General features: G+C 37.8%; 1 protein-coding gene across 2 annotated transcripts; it reads left to right on the top strand.

Annotated features, from left to right (window-relative positions):
* The first annotated feature begins 422 nt into the window (after nucleotides 1–422).
* LOC124858230 (solute carrier family 22 member 13-like) lies at nucleotides 423–5,508 on the top strand. 2 transcript variants are annotated; one of them, XM_047350152.1, is made up of 10 exons: nucleotides 423–873; nucleotides 2,494–2,597; nucleotides 2,695–2,849; nucleotides 2,965–3,136; nucleotides 3,823–3,943; nucleotides 4,020–4,114; nucleotides 4,183–4,397; nucleotides 4,569–4,677; nucleotides 4,794–4,988; nucleotides 5,066–5,508. In XM_047350152.1, the coding sequence occupies exons 1-10, from the start codon at nucleotides 499–501 to the stop codon at nucleotides 5,139–5,141; spliced, it is 1,617 nt and encodes a 538-aa protein (XP_047206108.1). In that variant the 5' UTR covers nucleotides 423–498; the 3' UTR covers nucleotides 5,142–5,508. The 2 variants fall into 2 exon arrangements, with proteins under 2 accessions (XP_047206108.1, XP_047206109.1); XM_047350153.1 differs by lacking the exon at nucleotides 423–873 and adding an exon at nucleotides 894–2,382.
* Nucleotides 5,509–9,477: the final 3,969 nt, after the last annotated feature.

The raw sequence follows: 9,477 nt of genomic DNA, 5'->3' as shown, positions 1-9,477 counted from the left end.
ACAAAGTTCAGTACTCCTATGGTTAGTCATAAGTTTTACTCACTACTTTTATCTATAGACTACTCTTTAACTGGTGCTGCACATGGTTGATATGAAAACTCTCAGAAGAGTATTATATGTCAGACCACACGTTTGTGACCAATCACAAAACAGCGGGTTTGCAGTTTTCATTCACACGCAAGTATAATACTGCTATCCTGTTGTAACTTTTTATGCCACAATGTTAAGTTTAGATCTTTATGGAAGGAATGAAGAATGTTTTACTAAAGTCTATTGATTATTATTACCAACAGGTGTGTTGTTAATTAAATGAGAAGTCATGTTGGCTCATATCTGATATTATTGCTTGCTGGTCGGTGATTTGACTGGTCATAAAAGCACAGTGATTGTCTGTTTAAACATTAACTTGAGGGATGAGAGTCATTCTAAGAGGGTAATGTCTTAAAACCAAAGCTGTCCTTCGTCCTTGTTACTCACTAAAGACTTTAGGAGACCATTATGAGCAACTTTGGGCAGATCCTGAAGGAGATCGGGGAATTTGGCTTGTTTCAGAAACGTTTGGTGGCTGCATTATGCATCCCAAGCGTATTTTTAGCGTTTGATGTGATCGGCCAGGTGTTTACAGGCATGAACTTTCCACACCAGTGTAACACAGACTGGATCTTGGAGCAGGGACCCAACCTGACTGATGAAAGACAAACAAATCTCACCATACCCGTTAACAGTGAGGGAAAGTTTGAAAGGTGTAAAATGTTCACACCTGTAAATTTGGACCTGGAAACCATTGAAAGGTACGGACTTAACGACACAACAGGATGCACAAATGGATCAGATTTTGAGATGCCCAAAGGTGCCTCCAGTATTGTGACAGAGGTAAGAAAATGTTTAGCAGCTCATGGTACAGAGATCATTTTGGCTGGTCTGCAGAATGCCACATATTTGTCACTGAATGATTGACTAACACTAAATAAGTGCTGACTTTAGAACTCTGATCAGCTGAAAGCCACATGATTAAGATACAAAGTGCTTTAAAGTTAGCTGACATGATTTTTTAAAACAGAATATACAGAACAGGTGCCTGAACACATGTTGATTATCACAGAACTTTAACACTGGGAAGTGTTTATCCATAAATGGATAATCCATAAACAATACACAATTAAAAGCATCTGTTAAGCCGCAATAATTTAAACAAAACTCACAGAATGGGTGTAAATTGGCCTCCTATAGAAGGAGGCTTAAAGTTAAGAGATTGAAGTATCTGCCAAATATACCACTTCAGGCTTTAGATACCTGAGTTTTACCTAAGGACATCTAGGAGACTCCAGCAACATGAGGAAGAGGGTGGAAGAAGCATTATAAGGTGACAATGTTTGTCCTTGGTAAAACCTAGAAGGTGGGTAACAATTAAATAGGAAATTAAATAGTGTTAAACACAAGATGTTTTACAACCAACCCACTTATGTGTTTCAGAGAATGTTCTGGCAGGTTATGTTTTATCCATCCATCTGTCAATTGTCCATGCCCACCTAGCTGTAAAGGTTTGTGGGGGTCAGGGCTGATGTAACCAACATTTAATTAAATAATATTGTAAATTCAGAGTGTTTGCTATAAAGTCGTAATTATTCTCAAGTACAGTATCAAGATTTGATATCTATGTAGTGCTTTTCTGCATCCTTGCAAAAAAAATTGTGGTGATCAGTATGAAAACATTACAGTTTTTCCTTTCCTTTTCTGAAAAACCAATGCATTTAATTGGAAATTAAAATCTTGGTCCAACACATGTAGTACACAACTTTGAAATGAAAGGAATAAAATCCATGGTTTCCCAAACAATTTCACAGACAAAAATCTGAAAGGTGTGGTGTACCATAGTATTGAGCTTTGTAGAACCACCTTACACTATACTAACAGCTGTAGGTCTCGTGGGCTATGTTTGTTCCATCTTTGCTAAATAGTCCAAACTGAATAAGAATTAACAGAAATACAGTAAACAGCATTTTTTTAAGACTTGCAGAAAATTCTCAATTGAATTTAGGTCTGGAGTTTGAGTTTGTAGCATTTAATAAGGTGATCTCTCAACCATCCCACTGTAGCTCTGACTGCTTGATTAGGATTGTTGTTCTGTTGGAAGGTGAACGTCCACCTCAGTCTCAAGATCTTTACAGCCTATATTATGTTTTCTTTCAGGATTGCCCAGTATTATGTGAATTTTTATCAGTCCATCTTGTTGTCCTACCAACTCGGACCACTTTTTCTGAACCTGGTAAAAAAAAAAAAAAGTCCCCACAGCATGATTCTGCCAACACCATGTTTCATTCTGGAGATGTGTCTTCAAAGGGATGTGTAGTGTTGCTTTTGCAGCCACTTTTGCAAAGTGTTGTATGTTCCTGTTTGTTACAAATTAATAAATCACAAATGTAGGAAATATCATAGTAACTGGAACAAACAAGTAAAAGGCTCTCCTTCATGTCTTTTCCGTTTTGCTGACAGTTCATCCTGGTATGCGATAGAAGCAGTCTCATTGAAGCATCCCAGTCTATCTACATGGCCGGCCTTCTCGTTGGAGCCTTTGTTCTGGGACAGATGGCTGACAGGTCATAATCACTTGCATACAACCATTAACTACAGCATAATTAACAATCAAATTAACTTTTAGTGACAGGTGTAACATTTCTGCCTTTCTCTATTTAGGTTTGGCCGACGTTTTGTGGTCCTGCTGTCGCTCCTTATCTTATTTGTGTTTGGAGTAGGAATCAGTTTCTCGCCCAATATCTATGTTTACATTGCTCTCAAATTTGTTTGTGGAATCTCAACATCTGGAATTGTTGCAAATGCATTTGTCATTGGTAGGTTTTCACAACTGTATTTAATGACACTTTCTAGTATATAACTGCAAATTAGACAAATCAAAACCAATTTATAAGGTATGATGGATTTTACATTTGTCATATTCCTTTAAAGGTGGAGAATGGAGTGATTCTTCAAAGTTTGCTCTCTGTACCATCATCTGTCATGCTTTTTTTCCTCTCGGACTGATGATACTATCTGGAATTGCTTTTTTGATCCGTAACTGGAGGATCCTGCAAATGGTGCTCTTCAGCCCTCTTATCATCGTACTGGGAATCTTTTACTGGTTAGCATTCATATGACTGCATTTATAAGTAGGCACCGGCCAGTATGAGGTTCTCCCAGTAGAAGCTTGAGTAAAACAATAACACAATTTCATGGTGATATGAACATCCTAATAAAAACAAATATGTATGATGTGATCTAATTGCTATCAACTTTGGTTTAAAATGTCTTTCCCCAAGAGAGGGAAACAGACTACCTAAAAAGCAAAGAAAGAAAGGAGGAGGAGATACAATGTTTGCTTCTTAGAGAAAAGGGGTTAGCAACACAACACACAATTTGAGCTAATATAGGCAGCATATGGCTCAAAGTGCATCAATGTTTTAACCCTTCCCCAGTTATTAACCATAACCTATTTAGAATCAATAGTTTCCTTGTAATCTCAGTATTGTGAGGATGTGTATGCCATCTAAATAACTGAAAGCTACAATGCCCCTGACCAAATATATTTCAAAACAGGCAAATAGGTCTTTTATGTGACGATTAGAAATACGTAGTAGCTTTCTTTCAGCCAGCTGATGAGCAGTGTGCAGACACAGGTTAGGAAGAGATTACTTTATGTTTCATATATTAATTTAACACACCAGTAAGTGGCCCTCATAAAACATTTATTAACATACAAGCGACATAAGAAAATGATGTAAAAAACACAGGACACAGTTTGTGACCCCAGGGTTATTTGTGAACTAGGATTCTTCCAGAGTCAGCTCGCTGGCTCACTACACAGGGCAGGAACGAGGAGGCCATTAAGGAAGTACTGAGAGCAGCTAAAGTGAACAAGAGAAAAGTACCAGAGGAGCTGCTAGAGAAAGTGAGTCACACCAAACACACTCTGACTTCTGCAAAAACCAAACACATGTTCACTAATCACACCTACAATTCTTTAGCTGGAGTCCAAAGGTGCAATCAAAAAGGGAACCATGCTGGACATCTTCAGATTATCATACCTCAGAAAACGGGCTTTGATAATGAGCAGCGTCTGGTGAGTGTTCAGTTGCCACTTTTGTAGCTTCATCTTTATGGGGTCACTTAATGCATTTGTCACAACAGGTTTGCAACAAGTCTGATGTATTATGGACTCAGCCTCAATGTTGGCAACTTTGGTCTGGATATTTACCTCACACAGTTCATCTTTGGCGTAGTGGAGGTTCCCGCTCGTGTGGGTATTTTGCCGTTCCTACAGTATTTTGGAAGGAAAGTTTGCCAAGCAGGAGTGCTGCTGTTAGGAGGTGTGGCATGCCTGGGCGTCCTTGTTGTACCAAAAGGTAAAAAGACTTTTTCTTCTAAATGTTTTACTTAAACAAATCATCACAACGGTCTTTTTTATGAATTGCCCTTTGGAAATTTTGCAGAGGTCATCCAAGGGTTATACACTTTTTTTAGGTTTGCAAACAGTCCTACAATCGCTACAGAAATGCTATTTGCTTGCCCATCAGATCTTCCTGTTGTGATCACAGTCATAGCCGTTCTTGGTAAATTTGCTGCCACTGCCAGTTTTGCCACAGTTTATGTTTACACAGCAGAACTGTACCCCACCATTCTGAGGTAAGACAGGAATGATCTTGAGGTAAAACTAAGGATCTACTTAAAAAATTAACTGGGAGAGTATTAGCTTATTGAAGTAATTAGACCACTAATGAGTTGATCTTCTGTCCTGTCAGGCAGAACGGTATAGGTCTGAACTCCATGTGTGCTCGAGTGGCAGGAATCCTAGCTCCCCTGATCCGTCTCTTGGATGTTTACCATTATACCATTCCCATGTTGATATACGGCATTATCCCCATCGTGGCTGGAGGTCTCTGTGTGCTGCTGCCTGAAACTCGCAATGTCGAACTTCAGGACCTTGCTGAAAACATGTGAGTTTGCACATATTTTTCCCACCAGTTCACTTATATTGCTAACAACTCACTAAGTTCTTTTGTTTAAACTTCAGAAAATCATCTGATGAAACTTCCGAGAAAGGATCCTTGGCTGAAGAAGACAAAGCAGAAAAGTGTACAAAATTGTGAATTCTTTAGTGTTACTGACACATAATGGTCACAGTTATTAGTTCGTATTGCGTTAGTTGTAGAGTTTATCAGAATATATATATATATACTTATATATATATATATATATATATATATATGTGTGTGTGTGTATACGTGTGTGTGTGTGTGTTACAATATTATTATTATATAATTATTATCTGCACATGAGGCTCCAGAATACATTCTTTAGAAAGAAAGCTGCTTTAGTTGTGGAAAATGGATGAAAACCACGTAAATCACAGTAGGTGTGAATAGATAGAGAAGTGAGAGCCTATGTTCAATATTTATGGGATATTTGACTATAGCAAAATGTCTTTGTAACAATTATATTATTCTTTCATAATCATCTGGTCTCTGACATTCTTTATGTTTCTTCATAGTACAAAGAAAACAAGAATTGTGGGTCATTATAATCAAAGTAAAAACTTTACACTTTGTTTATAATGAGCCAGAATTCTTGGATCCACATCTAAAACCCATGTATGTCAGACAAAAAATATATAAAAGCCACATCTTTAGGAAATAGGAAAGAAATCAGGCAGAGACCTGAGAGTTGCATCATCTTGCAGTGTATTATGCTCTATGTCAGTTTTTCAGCCAACAGCAGGAAATAAATTGTTTTGATTATGCTAAAGTACAATTTTATATGTTAAATTATGATATCCTTTGGTATTTTTTTTACTAAGTAGACTAAATAAATAGAAACAATCACATTTTTGTGACATGCAGATGGTAAGGAAGTCTCAAAACATCCTATCTAAAATAGTTTGTTTGCTGTTCAGTCCCTGAGATTAGGGTGTTTTAATCCCGTAGAAAAGGGTAAAGACTCCTAAACTAGTTACCATTATTGTAGCAGGGAGTGATGCTTTAAAAGTTGCAGCTCTCCAGGATTGGACTTAGCAACCATGACTTAGGATCTTCTCTAAATATCTGGCAATATACATATATCACTAGATGGATCACTATATCTCTTTCTGAAATGCAAACACAAAGGCTTCACACATACCCAGGGGTGAAAGTGAGCTGGTACGGTCCGGTACTGCGTACCACTAAAAGATTCTGCACGGGAAAAGGGAACAACGGCTGTCTGCTATGCAGCCGTCATCCAGAACCAGTTACGGCTGCAAAAATTCACGAGCACACAAAGAAGATCAGATCCACCACCAATAGGCAGTCTAAAACACGACTTAATCTGTTTATAAATATAGCTTTTTTCCCCTCATTCCAAATAGTTTCTGAACTGTTCTGCTATGCTGGAGCCTCAATGTTCCTGCTTTGCTTCTCTCCCCTCGGAGGTCGAGGCTTTTGTGAACGGCCAGCGTTTAAAACGAGCACCGCTACGTTTAATGTCTGTCTGCTCGCTGCTAAATACCCCAGTTAAAAGCACAGGGAGAGAAACTAGTTGTGTTTCATGTTATGTTGCTGAATTACAACAACACAGTACAGCTCGAAAACACCGCTTACAACCAGAGAGTTCACATACGATACACGAGAGCCCACGCGTGCTTACCACCAAAACAGATCGGTTGCCAAGGTGATCGGTGTGTTCGATTTAATGGACTGGGAGATTTTACACAGGTGGTGCACAGACATAAAAAAAACCACCGCTTCCATTAGGACAGGACGAACAATAAATCACTTACCATCTACGGACTTTGAAATAAAAACCGCGAAAACAACCAAACTTTCAAATTTTTTAATTTAAAGAAATCAAAACTTGACCACAATGCAGAGAACAATAACTTATTTGATCAAAAGAAAAGATGGAAACTGAAGATGAAAAATTATGTATCAGAAAATGGTTCATCAGTGTTACATACATGGCAGTTCTTTAACAATTGAAATATATAGATATATTCTACATTGTCCAGTGATTCTAATTTCTGCCTTATACAGACAGCCTACAGTAAAGTAAAATATTGATACATTTTAATTAGTTTGAGTTTGGACTTTGCTGAGAGATCTCGAGGGGGCCACAGATGAGAGTAACAATTAACACACACACACACATATATATATATATATATATATATATATATATATATATATATATATATATATATATATATATATATGCATGCATCCCAGCCCCCCCTCTAGCTCCACCCCTAGGTACCGGCAAGAATTTAAAACTACTTTCACCCCTGCACATACCTAAGCTAACTGGGAAAGGTTTGATGAGGCGAAGAAGAAATTAAGTGAGCTATCTTTGGTGTGTCAGCAAGGACCACCTACCTTTGCACCGTCATGATAAAACTGATAAGTTTCTTAGTTTGGAGACATATAACTGATAACGTTTGCAAACCCTAAAAAATAACAATGTTTGGATTGTTACTGTTGTTATTTGAACCATCTATTTAAATTTGATTCCATGACAGCATTGTAATTATTGTAATTATTGTGTGCTGTTTGGTTATAAAGATGCACCATTTCACTAATTTAACAGTTGTTCTGAAGTAGCCTATTTTGTAAGTAGATTTTATTTTTAGAGCTGTAATGCGAGTCTCTGACTGTGTGCAATTATACACGCAAAAAAGATTAACACATTTTTATAACATTTTATTGTCACTTTTATTGTTATCAAGATAAAAACCACAAAATACTGGGGGGGGGGAAATTTGACCCCGATCCTCATACTGGCTGACGGTTCCTTTCCTGACACTGGCCTCTGGATGTCTCAGTGGGTTCCTTACTTGGGCTTATGAATGAAAAGAGTAGAAAAAAGTAAGCTCTTTGGATAAGATGAAATGTCTACAATTAGTGTCTACAAAACAAGTGTAAATATTTAAATGCATCTTTATTGTCCAATATAGTATAAGTTTGAGTTTGGTGTCTAGGCACCAATGTCATCCATCCATTGCCATGCTGCTCATCATGTCAAGTGTCATAAATCCATCTCCATCACTGATCATGTCTTTCATCTGTCAGAATATGAGGAGAGCATCTCTGAGCTCAAAGACTGAGGTGGTGCTGAGATGGTGGAGGGGCTAAAGAGAACCAACCAGAAGCTGGATCTCTGTGCAGCAGAATGTTTTGCACCTTAAATGCATCACCTAAATCGATATGGATATTCCATGGATATTTTGCAGAGTTGACTTCCTAAGCTAGCCTGCAGGCATTGCCTCATTTAGGGTTAACGAAAAAAAGATTATGTGGTTCTGCATATCTCTTAGTCAGTCCATCCCCTTTTGTCTCTCTTCTCTGAGTCATCATTAACCAGTTCACAGAACGGTAAAAGTCTTAGGAAAGCCTGCCACTTTTCATATCGCTATTAAGGAGAGAAGGTTTCACTAACTTTATTATTTGTATTTCAGAGGAAGAGATAGCTCCAAAGCAAATTATAAAAAGGAGACAATTTATTAGACAATTTATTCAAGGTCTAAGAGTTTCTTATATTCTAAGAAACTGTTAGGGTTTGAAAACCTTTGTATTGTTTATCACTCATGTCTGCTCTAAGTGCCTTTCCCTGCTTACATGTCACAGAAAGGGAGATGGGGAAAGGAGTGAGTTATGCTTTTATCAGCAGCATCTGGGGGCTATGCGTACCAAGTCCCCACTCTCCCTCTTTGTTTATAATCAAGACACATGAACCCTAACCTTTCTGACCCCCCACACACACACACACACACACACACACACACACACACACACACCCTGAATGTTTGCGAACTGTGTGTGAACCAGCATGTATAAATAAAGAGAGAGGGGTGCCAACACTTTGTAGTCTGCACTGCAGAGTGTGAGCTACCCTTGCCGCAAGTAAAACTGACTCTGTGTCATTCCTTACCTCTGAGTTGATTAAATAATACCTAACAGAAACAAACAAAAATACATTTATTTGAAAAGCTTACAGTTCCAAACTAGCAGAAAATTATCATTGCTTAAAAGAACAATATTTCACTTGTTCAAAGATGTCTAAATAAATAGTTTCTGATCAAAAATGCTGGATGTTCTCCCATCACACAATCTCTGGGATTAAAGATAAAGCTATTGAAGTCATTGGATAGTCATGACTGTAGCCTTTTCAGCACACTCTAGGTCAGAAGAGTGAAAGGTCAGTAAATGTGTTGGGCTGCCCGATGCTAGAAAACATGCAATATGTGATAATGTTGCAATGATAATATGACTTGTGATAAACAAATGCTTATCTAATCAGTGTTAATGTCTTTGCTTCGGGTTCATTGTAAGCATAGACTCTACATAGTGAATAATCTATGCAGCCAATGGAAATAAATTAACTTCATTATTTCTACCTCAGCAACTTGTTTTACTGAAAAATGTGCATCTGGCTACATCTGCTGTTTTGGCAAAGAAA

This window comes from Girardinichthys multiradiatus, chromosome 21 (genome assembly GCF_021462225.1).
Source record: "Girardinichthys multiradiatus isolate DD_20200921_A chromosome 21, DD_fGirMul_XY1, whole genome shotgun sequence".
Taxonomy (NCBI): Eukaryota; Metazoa; Chordata; class Actinopteri; order Cyprinodontiformes; family Goodeidae; genus Girardinichthys; species Girardinichthys multiradiatus.
Note: the sequence above shows the minus strand (reverse complement) of the source record. Positions and strands in the feature narration are given on the sequence as shown.